We start from the raw sequence: 18,848 nt of genomic DNA on the forward strand, positions 1-18,848 counted from the left end.
AAGTCAATGTGAAGACGCGTTGACGCGCGTCAGGAGGTCCCGCGGCGCGGAAGAGGCGTTCGGCGCGGAAGACGCGTTTCCGCCTCTTTCGCGCGTGAAGCTCGGGCGAAAGGCGCGAATTGAGCATTGTGCGCGGTACGCGCGGTAAGCGCGAATGGTGCTTTTTGTGCATCTTGCGGTTCACGCGAATTTGCGGCTGACGCCCGAGTTGAAAAATTTGAACTTTGGCGGAATTTCGCGCCGCGTTAACCAATCAGGAGCCTGCTTGCTGCTGTGGTGGCAGCCCCGCCCGGAGTCACTCACTCAAGCAGTCACTCGAAGCTATATGAAGTTGTTATTTCTATAGTGGAGACAGGAATAAAAGGACCTCGCTTGGAAGAGTGTCAGTAAGGACTTTGGCCAACTTGGTAAGTTGTAATACACGCTTCACTTTTGAGTCACGTGACGTTTATCTACCCGCGCCGTTTATTTTTCCCCATAGTAAGGTTACCCAATAGAGGGTTTTCACGACGCGTCATCAGAGCGGAAGACGCCATATTGGAGGCACTCCGCATTACAACAGAGCAGACACTGATGTATATGCCGAACGTCGTCAAGGAAAATAGTTGATTATTGCCGTGTTTGAGATGGTACCAACAGTACATATTGAGAAAAACATTTGGATTATTATCGACTTCCAAAAGTTATTAAAAACCAGGGAAAGGAATGCAAGAAATTATCAGAGGAGCGACGCTTGTGGTTGGTAAAGCTCAGGAAAAAGAGTAGTAGGCCTATTGTATTAGAAATATGATTGAAGTACATAAAGTATAAAACAATTATGCTTCTACTTGTTGTGCTTTATTTAAAGAGTATTTAATATGTACTTTAGTGTATGCACAAAATGTACTTAAACACAAATAAAATTTGCGCTGCAATGGCTTAATGCCAGTGTGCTTAATTGCTCATAGCAAATTTTCTATTGTAATGATAATTATATTTTTAATAGTAAATGGTAAAAACAATTATTGCTTTTATTTTTTACTGTGCTTATTTTACAGTAAAGCACTTTGGTATGGGCTCTGCTTGAAAACTAGGTAGTTCACTAACTTATATCGGGATATGCAACTGAAGGAAGAATCGCCGGGTCGTCACGGATCCTAGAAGAGGGAGCTCGTAGGGATCTGCACCGCCTATAAATTTTAATTTCTCGAAATATCGTGCCTTTTCTTGTGGTCCAAGTCCTTCCCTATATGCCTTTGCATCTTGGATGCGTTTTCTGTTGTTTAGACATGTCTACATTCACTTAAAGTATCCAAAGCGCATAATATTCCATTGTACTCCGTTCAGTTCTTTACACCGAGTGCCTCCACCATGGCCGCGCATCGGGGTTACCGCCCAGAACGTGACGTCGGTGAAAACCCTCTATACAAAACTGGTAACTCTCTTGATAAATGCACACGTAACATCAGTCATCTTGCAAACAGACACTCGCACAGCAGTTGCCCCTCCCACAAGAAGCGGATTTTGCTTCGGACGCGCGTCAAATGCTTGCTTTTTCCGCGCGTCTACTCCGCTCTACACGCGCGAATGCATCCAAATTGTTCAAGCGGCAAACCACGCGCGGTAGACGCGATTTTGACGCCCAAACCGCGTTTGGTGTAAACTCAGCATTAGAAATTGGGTAAGAAATTGGGTAAGAAAAAAAACTTAGTTGTCATTTGTTGTTGATTTATGTTGTAGCCTTGATGCATGTGAAGGTACTCTAGCTCAGAAATGTTTTGTTTTATGTATATATAAAGTGCAAAGACATTTTAATGAAAATAAATAGTTCAGATTTCATATAGTTATGTTGCAGACAGTATGTTAAAAAGTCAATGTTAACCTGATGTAAAACAAATATTATCTTAAGTTTCTATTTACAAAAATATGAAGAACTTTCCCATCAATATAAATCAATGCAAAGCTGTCAGCTTTTTTATTTTTAATTTTAACAAATAACTTATCTATTACACAGACAGTTTCCAGGCATCACTGGACATCAAAGATTTTCTCCCCATTGTCTTAAAATTCAACACGCATACAACAGACACATTGACAGACAGATTGGATTGTTTCTTTGGGTTTTATAAAGTTAATAAAACATCACTCTCTGAGCCAATTTCCAGAAACAAAAAGTAGTTTAGTCTTGGAAACGAGCAGACTGCATAGCCTTGGGTAGTTTAGCCTGGATATCACAAACCAGCATTTGGAAATGTACATTTTCCCCTCCGTATTATAAATAACCTTATTTTAAACCATTTAATGCATTATTAGCGCTCCTTTAAAGACGAGCGACAAACAATCGGCTAAAATATGGTTCTAGCGTTGGACTGATCTAAAGTTACAAAAGATATCTAAACACTTGTGTAACGCTGTTGTGCAAACTGTTACATACCACAATCTGTAACAGAAAAGCCCAAAAAAAGACTGAAGGCACATTGTGATGTATTACAGCTACACACTCAGGATCACAGTGACCCTTGACTCCCTCTGTGCTATGGCAATTTCTACAACCAGAACCATTTAGGCCAGCGGTAAGTACTCCATAAAAAAAAAAAAAAACGGGATTCTTTATTCACTTTCAGGAGGTCACCCGGACACCACATAAGACAAATTATTAAAGTCTTTTCTCCCAAACGCAAATAATCTGGTAAAGCTTTACGAATGCATAGCAAAGACACATCCCTCATCTGGCACAAACTGGTACAAATTCTAATAGAGTAAACCTACATTCCAGTTGTCATACAGGAAAGCATATTTTTTATGGTTAAAGTCCTTTGACCACTCCGAGGTCATGTTATGTACCTTAATGAAACTTTCAGATTGTTTTGCTGCGTCTGCAGCTCGTACGCTGGATTGAGTGCTTGACAAAGAGCATAGGTTTCTGCCATCGAGTATTCGAGCATCCCTTTAAGTTCTCACAAAACACTGTAAAAGCTCTTGGTTCGAAACCAAACAAAATCAACAATAAAATAACACAGAAATAATGAAGTCTATAAAGCTATACTTACAGAAATGAATGTGAAATCTTTAGAAACAAAATAGGCATTGAAAAGCTCATCCTAAAACTATGTACAGTGAATTCTGTGGCAGAGACTCTCCTATGTAAACTGTACATCTAAAGCATGCAGGTTTTTTTCTTCCATTTTCATTTTCGGTTTCATGTATCAAACAAAAGTTAATGTGAGTTTAGCGGATTCCACCACATGATCCATTAGGAACAACATCCGTATAGAAAGTCCTTTTTTTCCCTTTAGGTGGCTGCCGGCATCAACGCACACGCAAAGTGTGCGCAGAAATCGCAGACACGTTAACGACATCGTTGGCACTGCTGAGCCTCTTTGTGGATCAAGGGGGTAAATTCACTCCTGATCTCGAAATGAGAGAAATGCACGTTCTGTACGGAGACAAAAGAGCTGTAAACATAATCCAATCTTCAGTGGACTTCACAACACAACACAAACACCGACACAGCCAGGGGAAGAAGACGACTCATCCGAAGCGATGGCCGTCTGCGCATTTCTCTACACGTCACGCGTATACGGTGTGTGGCTCAGAAGTGACGAGGAAATTCACACTGCTCACAGCGGTTGAGGGCCGGGTGGTTGAGGAAGGTGCAGGCCGTACAGCTCCACTGAACTCCATCATCTTCCTCAGGCTCCGGCATCACCCTCATGTTCATACTGCTCTCTGAAACACAGCGCACACACATATAAGTCTCATCAAAGCTTGTGAGGAAAACAGTATAAGGGGAAGGGGGGGAAATGGTAGGAAAGAAAGAAAGACACACACAGAGAGAGAGATAGAGAGACCCACCCATGGGTGTGGCCACAGGAGGTGGTACAGGAGGTAGAGAGGGGTCTCTCTTTAATTTGGAGCTGACATTTATTTTGCGTCCCCTCCTGTCTAGACAGCCTGTGTGATCTGCACCTGACAGGCATGGTGGACAGAATCAGTAAAAAAAAAAAAGAGGAAATAATTATTTGTAGGTGTGAAGAAATAAGATGACAGATGTTCAAGAAAGGGAAACAAGCAATAAAGCGCAAACAGAGTAGACTATGAAAAGAAGTGCAAGCATGTGGCAGAAATGCACTAACGCAAGGTTTTGTTGTAACTGACCTTGTTTCGTATGATCTATGACAGGTTTGGGAGGTACAGGACCCAAGAATCCAAGATTGTCATAAAAATTGTGAATTGCAATCGGATTAAAATCTGGTCCTGCAAGACCAGCAAAAAACAACTAGTCAAAAATACAGACAACAACGAGGTCAAACAACACATTAGACTAAGCAGTGAAGAAAAACATCCCATATGCATGCGACAATGCTTTAATACAGTATGGAAATGATCATTCATTAAGTGCACTTATTTTCAATTATTCATGTGAAATGATTTATGCTAGATTTATTGCTCAAAAGTGAGCAATTCTGATTACAGAAATCCCATTAAAATATTGTTTAATTCCAGATAATGAGAGTTTAACCAGTTTAAACAGTAAAAACATTGTAAAAAAAAACTTGTCTTACGTACCTTGTGTTTGAAGAAGATCGATCTCTTTGGTTAAACAATCAATATCAATCTGAAGTAACCTGTTTTTACATCTCAACTGCTGCATTTCCTCAATCTGAAAAGCACAGAGTTCAGCTATTTAATGCAAAGGCATTACACAACATTGGACCATAAGTTTGGTTCTCAGCATCAGTCAGGAAATTTTATTCAGACTGGATGCACATTTCAGGAGAAATTTGATTTGTAACGGTATCATCCTCCAACCTTATGGTGACGGTGATCAACTTTTGATTTCCAGATGACATCAAGGAATTAACCAAATAATCTAAAATTAATTTTTTAACTTTTGTCAGAACAAACACCGACATCTCTCACAAAGTGAGAATAAGTGAGATGAACTACACTGAGTGTGTTTACAAGCACAGTCTTATACGTTATCAGTTTATTAGAGGAATATTTCACTTTCATAAAAACAAATCCCGATTATTTACTCACCCCCATGTCATCCAAGTTGTTTATGTCTTTCTTTTAGTTGAGAAGAAATAACCCATTTTTTTGTTGTTGAGAAAAACACTACAGGATTCTTCTCAATTTAATATACTTTTTAATGGACCCCAAAAATTGCAATTGTAAAATTGCCATTTCAATACAGCTTCAAAGGGTTCTAAACGATCCCAAACGATGTGTAAGGGTCTTATCTAGCAAAGCAATTGTCATTTTCAGCAAGAAAAATGCACCTTTAAACTACAACTTCTTGTCTTGCACTAGCCGTGTGACACGTCAGGGCGACCTAATGTATTACGCAAGCAATCATGTTAAAAGGTCACACGTTACATATGTGAAACACACACTTGAGGGCCATTTCAAACAATAAACTGAAAGAATGACATTAATTAGTATCAGTCCACATACAACGTATGAACGCTTCTGTTTCTCCACATTTGTAAACACTGGAACGGTAGTTTTGCATAGGTCATGCATGACCTTCCAACATGCTTATGCAATACGCAAGGTCGCGCTGCCGCTTCACACGGCTAGTGCAAGACGAGAAATTGTAGTTTAAAAGTACATCTTTTTTTTTCTTTGTGAAAATGACAATCGTTCTGCTTGATAAGAACCTTATGTCATGGTTGGGATCGTTTGGAGCCCTTTGAAGCTGCGTTGAAACTCCACGATGATAAACAAAGGTCTTCTGAGGGTAATCCGCGCGGTGCTGTTGTAGAAATATCCACATTTAAAACTTTATAAACGAAAATAACTTGCATGCGGTAATGCCGCCATCTTAGCCGCGTCCGCATTCAAGATCAGAGCTTTACACAGCGTACAGAGGTTTCTCTGCTGCTGCTCTGTGCCCCCGCCCCCCGAATTTGTCATACGTCACTAAGAAAAGTGCGTACACTACGCTAATACTCTCTCCTGAATACAGAGGTGTCTAAGATGGCGGTGCTACCGGAAGGTAGTTATTTTTGTTAATAAAGTTTTAAATATGGATATTTCTACAACAGCACCGCGCGGATTACCCTCAGAAGACCTTTGTTTATCATCCTGGAGCCGTTTGGATTTATTTTGTGAAGGATGGATGCACATTTTTGGGACTTGAAGGTCCTGGACCCCGTAACTTCACATTTAATTAACTGAAAGATCTAAAACATTTTCTAAAATAACTGAAAATGTGTTTGTCTGATAAACGATGGAGATATGCATCTCGGACAGCTTTTGAGTGAGTAAATCATGGGTTTAATATCATTTTTGGCCAAACTATCCCTTTAAATTGAGAAAAATTTCCTCAAAAAAACATCATTTCTTCTCGACTGAACATAGAAAAACATCAACATTTTGGAAAGTGGAATAATCGTAATAAGGTCACGTAAATGTGTAAAACAGTTTTCTTTAATCGGGGAAAGCTCATGAACTGATAAAGCGAAATCTAATTAGCACAGCCAGAATCGCTATATAGTGTCTGTGAATATAGACTATTTACATACAAATCCTCATGTCCTGCATGACCATTTGATTACCAGATAATACACAACACAGGATGTGAAAAAATAATTATTATTAAAATTGTTTTTATAAATTCAATTACACATTTCTATGTATGTTTATACTGTAATCTAGTGTATTATATACAGTACCGTAATAAGCGTGGAAACGGATGGGAATTTTGTCCAAACTTTTGACTGGTACACAAAGAATAATTGACGATGGGCCGTTGCATTATTCAAAATTAATGCACACCCAAGGTGGTAATTTGCATCGTGCCGTTACAACGTGGGTGTGCATTATTTTCTAATAATTCAAAGAACCGGAGTCAATTATTCCGAGACATTTCTGGTGGTTATCGAAAAATAATTAACACCTGTGGAACAGTTTTCAACTTATCAAAATAAAGCATTCAACAGGCTTGTGGTATAAATATAATATAATATAATATAATATACACAAAGAATATCAAATCAGTCTTTAATTATTCCCCAATGTCGGTATCGGTATGCCCCCTCTCCACCCCCAAAAAATACATATTGGTTCAGCTACAGTGAGTGAGTAAGTGCAGATAAGACAGCTAAAGTAACTTACAGATGGTATCTGACAAACTGAATTGGAACGCTGCAGTCGTCTCCTTGTGAGGTCGTTCTCCATCTCGTTGACCTCTTCTTTCAGCTTTTCTAGCTTTCTCTTCTTCAGCTCTAATTCATGCCACAATCTCTCCATTCGTGCCCTCTGATGAACTAGCAAAGCTGTAGATATACATGGACCATTAATACACACATATCCAACAGACCCCTTCCTGATGAACCAAGTACAACCACCACACAGAATAAAAAGCAACACTTTTAAATAATAGCTAAAACAGCTATAGTAGATCAGTTTTAAAATCTAGTGAGCTGCCAGATCATAACATTACATTGGGCAGAAGAACCCATTTTTCTGGCAAAAGTGTGGTTTTGCATATTTGCTTTCTTTAAAAAATTGCTGAGGGTCACGGTGACTGTTTAATATACAACTTGACATCACATACAAGATTCAATAATGCACTTGCACCATCACAGACCCGGCACCTAAACGATTGCAGCACTCAGGGTTCCCACCCCTTAGTCAACTTCAATTTCAAGAACCTTTCAAGGACTTTCAGGTCCAATACCCTCAAATTCAAGGACTAAATGAGGGGACACATTTCAAGTGAGAGCAAGGTTACATTGTGTTACCTTTAATAGATATATTGTTACAGTTCCCTTTGGAGGGAACTCGCGCTGCGTCACTGCGGTAACACTTTGGGGACGCCTCCAAGGGTAGGTGCGTCTGAATGTGTACATCAAATTCAACCAATGGTGAGGCTTAAAGACAAAGGCAGGGTGACGCGGGAGCCACAACGTATTTTGCTATCTGAAATATTGCCAAAGACGGCTTTACAGGGACGCAGGAAGTATGGCAAGGGAGACGCAGTGTCTCGTTCCCTTCTTAAGGAACAACAGTTATATCATTACCTGAGACGTTTTCATGTGTCAAACACAACTATGCAACAAAAGCATTTTGGTATGAATCAACATTCGCATACAGAAGATTTAAGCATTTAAAGTGAACAGTTTAGCATGTGTGTTTAAAAAGTCTAGATTTTTATGATATTACACTACACAGGAAATAATATGGATTTTTTTCCAGAAAACTTCTTGCATAAAATATGGCACTTTCAATGACCTGTATCTATGCATGTATATTTTCAAAAACTTCCCAGGGCCTTGAATTTTTCCCCCCAGATTCACAAACTTTCAAGGATTTCAAGGACCCGTGGGAACCCTGAGCACTGCTTATGCGCTGCTCATGCATGAGGTGTGAAACCGGTGTAAACAGAAATAATTGTCAAAACCCAAATTTGAGTCCTACATGTTCTCACGGTCACATTTGCTGTCAAAAACTGCATTACGCGCCATACCCTAGTTTAATTACTGACTGTTCAGCTGTTCAATTCAAATGTATTTATATTGCACTTTCACAATTGTTCAAAGGCAATTGAAAAACCTCTCTTTTATCAAAGTATCAGTTTAGGATATAGAGTATCACTTTGGCACCGGTATAAAAAAACGATACCTATCCCTATGTGTTAGATTATCTGATAAATACATTTGTTAGCCCTAGTAAACATTCACACTTTCTCCAGCCCTCCCACCGATGAACATACCTTGTGTATAAGCAGCATCGTCAGAGCCCATGCTGAGTCTGCGAGGCTCTGCGCTTTTGTCCCGGTGAACTGAAACTGGATCAGACTGGTAAGGGGGATCTGTCTCTGCATAATGGTGATCGCCAGGTAGACTAAGCAGGTTTGTAGGCTCAAACGTCGGTGATACCACTCCAGGAGACACAGCCGGAGGTTTATTAGGGGATACAGTGATTTTAAAGGTGTATTTGGTGTTGGGTTGCGTTACCACGACACGAGGAGATGTGGCTGTGCCTCCAGCTGCCACAGAGGGGCGGGATTTGGGTGGGTGGTGGTGGATGTAGGCAGGGCCCATGCTCACCTGACTTCCCAACCCCCGGAGACCGGCAGAACCTTGAAGTGTCGGATTGGCAGAGATGTAGACAGTAGGCGGGTTCCGTCCCCCTCCATCATCGGATGAAGTGTTGGCCGAAATGTAGAACTTGGGCTGTGAACGGGGGTTGTTTGGAACGATGGCGCATTCATCCGACGGAGTACTAGCCGAGGTGGGTGGGGATGCAGAGATGTATACCGTGGGCTGACTGCGGCTAAGCCCTGCCCCTCCGATTGAGATCGGAGTGGAAGAACTGGTGCTGGTAGTCAACGAAGACGATGATGACGACGGACAGGAAGAAGATGCAGAGCTAGAGGTGGATCGTGGGGCTGAGCTAGAACGCAGGACCGTAGCTGAAGCCGTACCCGAACCTCCGGCCCCTCTCTGTGGAGACTCCAGCTTGATCTCAATCTGGTTCTTTCGTGGCCCAGTTGAGATATTCTGTATGTTATACTGGCCAAAGGAAGATGAGACCGGGCCAGCAGTTGATGAAGAGGAAGAGGGTGACGGGGAGGGGGCCTGTGAGGCCACAACCGAGGGTATGGAGGGAGCCTGGGTGTTGGTAGGTGAACTTATCGGCATGTATACATGTGAGGTCTGGTGCTGGGTCCCACTCCAGGAACCCTGGGAACCTGCAGGATGTGTAATCTGATAGATCTGCTGAGTAGGCTGGGAGGTGGGACTGTACTGCGCACGGCCTTGTACCTGTCGCGTACCGCCCGGTTGGGTCATATATGGGCGTATGTAGATAGAGTTTGGACTGTTTAGACCCGACTGAGGCCCTCCATGAATGTGAAGGGAGGTAGGTGTATTCCGACCAGTGTTTGGTGCAAGCGTCACTGTGATGGGGTTGAAGCGTGGCGTTGGGGGTGGTCCATGACCCTTGCTTCCAACCTGGTAAAGGCCAAGGTGCTGAGGCGGCTGTGGTTTACGAGCAGACACCATGGCACTGAATGCGCTGAGGTTCGTTGGCGTGTGTGTAGGCACAGCCTGAGCTTCAGGCTGGTAGAAGTCAGAGGCGGGAGAGGGAGCATTTAAAGGCCCATCACTCACGTTGGGGACAAGTGTCCTGCTGCCATTCATCCTTACTACATCTCGCTGCACAGCATCATGGGTATTCTGAGAGACGCCTAGGTTGAGCTGGGTCATGTGATTACGAAGGTCTGTCAAACATTGGTTGCCTTCACTATACAAGAAACCAGGGCTCACCTTGGCCAGGTACTCGCAACAGGCAGCCAAATTGTTCTTATTCTGGGAATGTAAAAGTCAGAAAAGATTAAAAGCAAAAGATATGATTCAGCGGTTATTCTACCAAAATAAGACATCCAGTGTTTTGAATTAGGGCTGCACAATAAATTGCATGCGACTGTCACGCACATCTCATCAATAAAGCCAGTTTCTTGATTAGTAGTAAATCGCCATTACCTGCTTTTAGATTGAGTGGCATTAACTACACAAAGCCATAGTTCACTGACAAGTTAGGCAATATCACATTCATTATAGCAGGCGATTCGTACACGATAATAAATTGCATATTGCCTAGCTTGTTAGTCGCATGCGATTTATTGTGCAGTCCCAGTTTGAATTATGTTGATAAATACAAAGGAAAGTTAACTTTGTAGATGCTTAATCATAACTAGTCCACAAAGTTTGAAACAACACAACAACGTTTGCAAATTTTAAAATAATTCTTAAAACATTAAAAAAAAGATTCTTGAACAACCCCTGTCTATTTTACAATTTATATTGTTACATTTTGTATTTTTAAATACATTGCTGCCATGCTCTACTAATTTATGAAAATGTAATGAATCTTTATTAAAAAAATGAAAAATAAATAGGTAATAAAGTAATTTAAAGTTAATTTTAAAGGGACATTCCACTTTTTTAAAATAGGCCCTAGATTCTCAAACTGGCGAAATAATCAAGGACTTTGCTGATGTAACATGGTAGCAGCAGGCATAGTGATATTACGCAGTGCCCGAAAATAGTCCCCTGCTAGTGAAAGTAACCAAGTGGACTATTTTCACACAGTGTATAATATCACTACGCCTGCTGCAGTCATGTTACAGCAGCAAAGTCCTTATTTATTACTTCAGAATGAGAGCAGGGCTCTAGACTAACTTTTTGCACTGGTTGCACTGGTGCGCCTTAAAATTTTGCTTAGGTGCACCAGCACAAAAGTTAGGTGCGACCTGAAATTGGTCGCACTCTCGAGCCCTGGAGAGTATAGTTCCTAGCCATATCTGCCTGGAAAATCGCAACTTTTAATTGTCCATCTGTCTTAGTACACAATATAACTACAGAAGAGTCAAGTTTTATATAGGAAAAATATTGAACCTCTTTAGTTATTTTTTAGCGTGATGCTAATGCTAACTATCAGATTCAATGCATTGTGCTAAGCTATGCTAAAAGTGCCAGACACAGAGATCAGCTGAATGAATTTCAAAACGGTAAGAATCAAATGTTTAACTGGGAGCTGGAAAATTAGCATATTTTCAAAAAAAAGTGTAATGTCCCCTGAAGTTTTAAACAACGTAATCAACAGTGTCTTGTTAAACCAGTATATAATAGCCCTAATTGTGATAATGTGTCAAGGTGAACCCACCTCTAGCACACACTGAGACACCACGTTCTCCGGGACTTCTGGAAACTTTTGGAGCAGGTGGTGAAGAACCTGGTTGTCAAACTGCTGGTTTCCCTGTGCCATTCGTCTACTGCCGCAACAACCCGACTCAACCACAGCGTGCGCACACACATACACACACAGACTATTTCAGCATCTGCATAATTAAAGGGAAAAAACAGAAAGAACACGGAATTTGAGAATAAATAAAACAGAATTTGGGAAAGAAATTATACTTATTCCATAGGGCTCTATAAAATATACTTCTATCTTGACATGCACATTATCTGGTTCATTTTAAATTGGTTTAATTCAGAGGACACACTGGTTTGGTGTATTAATTTTCATTGTAAGCCTTTAACTCTTTCCCCATCATTGACGATTTACTCTTCAATTAACAGAAAACGCTTTCCCGCCCAGGACGAGTTTTTCCAGCAATCCGTATTTTGACTCCCTTAGGGCAAACAGTTCAAACTCTATGTTTTGATCTGATCTCTATCAAAAGTCCTTCACAAAAATTGAATTTTTTAATAAACCTACCCATATTTGAGAGGTGATAAGAGAGAACAAATAACGTAGGATGAAACTTTTTATAGCAGAGGATCTCTTCTTTTATTTGATATATTTTATGTTTATATATTTAAAGAAAAATATTTTAAAAAGCATTAAACTTGTGTGAAAATCATAAAAAAATCTTAAAAAGTAATTATTTTACATGCAATTTTGTAATATTTACACCTTAAATACTTTAATATAATTTGAAAACATTTAAAATCATTCTACAGATTTTTTCCAAAACGTTTCCGCAGAAAAAGCAAAAAAGTCTACAAATTCTGTCAGGCCCTGGTTATGGGAACAGCTTAGAGATTAACAAATAAAGCTTCAGTCACTTCTCAGTGCAGGACTAACAAACCAAACCCACTGTTTCACATCCCTTGTTGTCAAAATCACTGTCTCCTTTGTGTTTGTGCACCTCTCACCCTCAAACAAGACCAGAGCAAGGGTCCTCTTTTTAAAGTTTCTGCTAATATGACAGTAAAAAAAAGAGCACTCACGCTTCAATATTTGAATGCCAAGACAGCGGACTCTGTGGTTGCCTAGCAATATAATATAAAAGCCGTGATTGGCCCCTTAGAAGTGTTTTTTTCTGGAAACGTGATCTGTTTGACAAAAACACTGCGATCCAAACTAGAGATCGACCGATATATCTGTTTTCCGATATTTTCCACGATATTTGATTGCATTTTCCGATGATCGGATATCGGTTTTGTAATATCGGATTGCCCGATAAACTTGAGAATTGAGAATTGCGTGCTGGACGCATCTGAGGAGAGGAGCTCACAGCAGCAGCAGCTTGCACAGCAGATATGACGCGACTTCATTAAAAGGTCTTTGAGAATACTTACTTTGCATATGAGGCATTTATAACACATCTTATTTGTGCATTAATGCATGTTATGTTAAATAAGTTGATATATTAAAAGCAATGTATGCAGCTTGTCCAAAAATAGAGAGAACTCACAGAATCACGCTGATCCATCAAATCCGGTCCCAATAACGACGTAGTTTTGCATGAATAAAACAGCCATGAATTAATGCTTTGTGGAATTAAAAACGCTAAATTAAATTCGTTTTTCTGTTATTTATGCTTATCATTAGCATCGTAAAATCACGTTCATATTGCTGTTTACTTAAGTTACCGGGGTTGAAGGCTGAAGCACAGCCATCACATGTAACTAACTTTTAACAAGATTTACCCTAACTTATATTAACGTTCCCAGATAAACATTATTTTACTATAAAATATCTAAATAAATGTCTGTGGATATTAATTAATTATTTATTACCCCCGCAAGCGGTCACAGTTTGATAAAGTTAATGCGGGAGTAAATGCATCGATAAACAGCGCTGTCAACAGCCATTTCATAAGCTATAACAACAAAATATTAATTATTCTGACATCAAAAAACATTACCAGTTAAGAAATTAAATGATATATAACCCGTTTTGATTGTTACTTTCCTGAATGAAGTATTCCAGTCAGTGATATTATTTGTAAAATCTCTTTGCTAACTATTGGTTGGATTGCTGAAGGCTACAGGTTGCTGGTCAAGACAAAGATATTATATCCTAAAAAGGCACTTAATCCACCTGTTTTACTCTATAAACTATGTAGAATATGCAGCCAACTCCGCTATACTTTTCTCTCTCTCTCCCGCTCTGCAACCCCAGCGCGAACTTTGGATCAGTCCATTTCTGACAAAATGATAGGGGTGTTTGGAATGGTCCATGTATATAGTTTCTACATTATTTATTAAATTAATATTATTCTTCACTCTTTTAGACCCCTCTATTTATTACTTTGTATGCAAAGAGGAAGTGATTGTGATGATTATTATTATTATAAGGGTTTGTTCAGTTCAGTAGTGTTGCAGTAATTATGTCAAAAACAGAAGTATAACAGTAAATAAAAATCGGTTCAGCATATCAGGCACATAAGCATACAAATATTTGTTATCGGTATCGGTTTAAAAAAAATTAGTATCGGTCGATCTCTAATCCAAACCGTCCCCACATATCGCGCCGTAATTAGAAACCTTTAGTCTGTTAACACAAATACACCCTTCTTTCAGCGTTTACGGAAAAAATCTATTATCTCTTACATCGCTCTCGCTGTACTTTTATAGTTCTTGTGGCGACACATGAAGCCAAACAAACACAAATAAAACCCAATTTTTTTTAAACTGGCATTTGGTTGAGACAGTATAAATAGTTGGATCAACTTAAATTACTTCAATTGGTACCGCCTAAAATTTTACGTTTTTCAGCCTAAATGTTCTCACTTAAGTGAAAATTTAAGGTGAAAAAAAATGTTTTTTGTACTTCAATTGTTAAAATATTTTAACATTTTCAACGTACATTTTTCACTTTAAGTGATGGAGCGGCATTTACTACACAGAGCCGTATTTAACCGAGAAGCTCTGTAAAATCGCATACATTGTCGGAGGCGATTTGTCCACGATTATGAATGTGATTTTGCCTACTTTTCGATGAAATGCGGCTCTGTGTAGTAGGGCTGTCACTTTTTATTCGATATTCGAATATGCATTCGAACATGACGTGAAATATCCGTATTCAAACTATAAATAAACCATCCGGTTTTTTAAATGCCATGTGAAGCGCATTTTTTACAGTAACACCTCGTAATTGGAAGGAGGCTGAGAGTGAGACCGACGACGGCAACTGTGTGCAAGAGTGGGAATCAAATGGGACCAAAATGAACCTCATGTGCATGTCAAGATAGAATTATAGTTTGTATATAAAATGACATATTGTTTATAGTGGTAAATATTATAGCAGAATAAAAAGCTTGTGTTAATACGTTCGCATTATGAAATTAGCATGTATGAAGATAATTTCATCATTTTTACAACGCAATGTAAACTTTATATTAAACAACAACAGCATTTGTCTTGTAAATGGATTTGAAATGATCACTTGTTGACTGTTGCGCGTCACATTGACGACAAGCTTAAATCAGCGGTAAGTTTAATTTCATCTCAAGTATCAAAGGGTTTGTGCTCTCTATCATTGAAAACGGGCAAGGGTTAATGTACTCATGCAGGGTTAATGTACTCGTGAATGACGGCTCACAAACGCGCGGGATAGGCTTTGTATGTGTGCTTGTTGTCAATGACAGTTCTGGTCACAAACACGCTCAAGCGCGGGATATGTGTGCTTGTCAATGACGGGCATTAAAGTTTTCTGCCGAAATCTGCGGGCGCGAATTCCGTTTGCGTCTGCCTATATACTCTTGCTGCTATTTAAGTTGTCACGATATTGTTTGTAACTGTTCTGAATCATTTTTTATATATACAAGTTTGTTATTCATAAGTTGATAACCTGCTGTTTCAAACATTAAGTAAAAAAGTAATCCAGACAACCCTGTTTATGACTGTTACTGTTAATAATTTTGTGATTGAATCTCCAGTACTGTGGGTTTTTGATGCGCATGGGGGGGGGGGGGGGCTAGATATTCGAATATATTCGGATACATTGCATGATATTCGAAATCCGTTCGAATTTGATTTTTCTCAAAAGTCGCTCCACTTGGAAGCGGGTTATGGCGGGTTATGGATTTTCTAATAGTGGAATACCGAAGGTTGCTATCTCCATAATTAAAGTATCATTGCCGAAAGTGCACTGCAGGATTCAGTTACAACAGTGTATCAACAACTCGGAAAATGAGGTGAACAACTAGAAAAATAACACTTGATGATAATGAAACCTCTGACATGGACGCATGGACTTACTTGCGACTGTTACCATAGTGCGCATGGGATGCAGAGATGTACACTGTGTCTATTAGTCATTATATTTCATTATGAGATTATAGATGTCATTATAAGTTTAAATTGATGATTTTATCAAAACACCAACTACATTTACTCATTATACAATCCCACTAGCATGTTTTTTAGACAAAAAATATTTTAAAAGCATCAATGGTCCGATGCACGATTTTATGAATTCATTTGGTGTGTGTGTATTAGTACATGTTAATGATATGCAAAAGGTACAAACCCCAAAGTAGACGATGACACTAGCTATCGTCTCCAACGTAAATCTCTTTTCTTGGACTAAAACAAACACACGGATTGTAGGAAACAGTTTACTTCCTGTGGCTGTTGACGTGGACACGACGGTCATTATTATAATTCCTCCTGCTTGGACTCACAGCTTGTAAGTTAACTCCTGTTAGTTTTGCATTGTTACTGAATCTTCAAACATGGTAAGGAGCGTAACATATCCGGCTGACGTCAGGGGAATTCAGGCCAATCACAACTTACAGATTAGCTGGCCAATCAGGGACACAGCACTTTTCAAATCAATTAGTTTTGTACAAATCAGTGCGTTTCAGGAATAGAGTGAAATCTGGAGCTAAAAAAAATGTACAACATGTGTAAAATAATGTGTTTTAACCATAAACCACACAAACACAATGTATTATACCAAACACAAAATAAAAATTTTTTTAGCAATGAAATAGGTGCACTTTAAATTTGTGTGAGGAAGTTGGCGTTTGTATTGCCATTTACACACAATTTCATGTCATGCCTATATGCAGTGATATACCAATATATTGCAGTTGCAAATATATATCAACCAATATTTGTCCAATTTAAGTTATTGCATCAGCCATTACATTTTATCATTCGGCCAATAAATCTCTTAAATTTGTTGTTTTTAATGAAAATAAACTCTGATGTGAATTCTGTCATATAGTAAAAATGACCAATCATTGTTCACTTTTTAATGTGAAGTTATGTTGTGCAGTAATGCCTGTAATTCACAGCACACGTTTAAAAAGGGTATAATTATAAACATTATGCATATGTTTATTTAGTTTCAACAATTTTCTCTTCTTTTGTTTGTCTCTGTTTGTTTCTCATTACTGTAATTACATGTGTGTTATATCGGCCAAACTGCTTTCTCAGTATCGGTATCAGACATAAAAACCCATATTGGTCGACCACTACCACAAATATGTGTAAGCATATAAATGTAAAAGGTTCGTTACATTTATAGAGAAAATAAATTAATGCGTTAACTTGTAAGTTGTGTCACTTGGTTAGTTATGAGAGTTTACGTGTCAAAAAATAAAAAACCGGGGGAAAGTACGTATTCATTTGACTAACAGTTATACTGGTCTAGACTAGACAAAATTTAAAATAACATGTTTTGCATTTATTAGTATTTTAAACAGCTAACCTGAGATCTATTGAGCTATTCATTACATGTAACGTTAAGTTAACTTAAATCACAGAGGCAGAAAACAATTACTGGGCTAAGTTAGTGAAAGTAAAGCAGTAAAGCAAAAAAATACATCGCGAAATCGTCACAAACGGTTTTAAAGTATTAAACTCTTCACTGACACTGAGGGGTTTGTTATAATTGTTATCATTCGTTTGTTGTGAAAGTTTGGAACAACTAATTTGGTTGCTACTTCTATTGTGAAAATACTTTATTGGTATAACTAGATAAAATGAGAAACGACCACGACAAGTTCGTGTTGAAAGCTTCAAATCGACTTTCATCTAACCAAAGTTTCATAAACAGTTTATTAAATCCACAAAACACGACACGACAAGCACTACACCGAAGCTCAACGCGTAACCGGATGCGACAGTTTTACAACTAACACAACGGTTTCAAAACTTTTCTCATCGACTTTTCGAAATAGAAGGCGACGGCGATATGCACATCGAGGCATAAAACACCTCAGAAAAGAGAAGAAACACCCTAAAAACTACTTTGTACCGAGTTGTTAAAGTCCCATAAACAGTTGTGAGGCCTCCTTACCGTGTCAGCCGCCGCCGCCCGGGCCACCTTCAACCCCCGAGACGCCGCCGCCGCCGCCGGACACACGCCAGGCCGAAATCCTGACAACACCGCGCTGAGGGTAAAAGATCACACCGCTTTTACGCACTCTTCTCACAAATCTTATTCTTCTTCTGTTTGCACTTATTTTCCTTCTTCCTCACTCGCGTCCAACAGATAAGAATCAAAATAGTGTCACACAATATGGCGGCCGCACGAGCGAGCGCTTCTCGCGAGACTTTGCTTCGCTCTATGTATTTATTTTTCCTACTATAGCGAAGTCATGGTTCACCATCAGCAGCAGCAACCAGATTCAACCGTAGACCTCAGATCTCCAATGGGGCCGTCAACTCCAAAAGTGGGCAGTACCTCTAAAAGGGGACGGCTAGGGTTGGACGGGGGTTAAGTGTGTTCTGTCTGTCTTGTCTGTCAATGAGGGAAGCCAACCCCATTTGGAGATCCTGCTGCTGATGGAGATCTCTAGCTGGTGATGTACAGATGGATTAAATTATGGATCTTTTTTATTCTTTCATCCGTTCATCCATCCATCCACCATGGCACTTCTAGTCTTCCAAAACAGTGCTTCTCAAACTTTTTTGGTGTGCGGCCCCCTTGTGTACGGTCCATTCCAAAGAGTATGTATGACACAATCTAAAGCCAAAAATTTGAATTTAACAAAACATATTGAATTATACAACGTATTGCTGTTGGTTAGTAGTAGCCTTATTTTTCTAAGGTTTAATTAAACAGAATTTATGATAATATATGTATGTGCAACAGTGTGCACT

At 39.3% G+C, this 18,848-nt stretch overlaps 1 protein-coding gene across 3 annotated transcripts; it reads right to left on the bottom strand.

The window, feature by feature from the left end:
• Positions 1-1,927: 1,927 nt before the first annotated feature.
• On the bottom strand, positions 1,928-18,329 carry tab2 (TGF-beta activated kinase 1 (MAP3K7) binding protein 2). 3 transcript variants are annotated; one of them, XM_065257396.2, is made up of 8 exons: positions 18,043-18,329; positions 11,662-11,836; positions 8,705-10,304; positions 7,105-7,265; positions 4,549-4,642; positions 4,138-4,236; positions 3,835-3,942; positions 1,928-3,708 (listed from the first exon to the last, which is right to left on the bottom strand). In XM_065257396.2, exons 2-8 carry the CDS (start codon positions 11,761-11,763, stop codon positions 3,572-3,574), a joined length of 2,301 nt encoding a protein of 766 aa, XP_065113468.1. In that variant the 5' UTR covers positions 11,764-11,836; positions 18,043-18,329; the 3' UTR covers positions 1,928-3,571. The 3 variants fall into 3 exon arrangements, with proteins under 3 accessions (XP_065113468.1, XP_065113467.1, XP_065113469.1); XM_065257395.2 differs by having other exon boundaries at positions 3,835-3,948; positions 18,043-18,326; XM_065257397.2 differs by lacking the exon at positions 3,835-3,942 and having other exon boundaries at positions 18,043-18,325.
• Positions 18,330-18,848: the final 519 nt, after the last annotated feature.

Source organism: Paramisgurnus dabryanus, chromosome 12, assembly GCF_030506205.2.
Source record: "Paramisgurnus dabryanus chromosome 12, PD_genome_1.1, whole genome shotgun sequence".
Classification (NCBI taxonomy): domain Eukaryota; kingdom Metazoa; phylum Chordata; class Actinopteri; order Cypriniformes; family Cobitidae; genus Paramisgurnus; species Paramisgurnus dabryanus.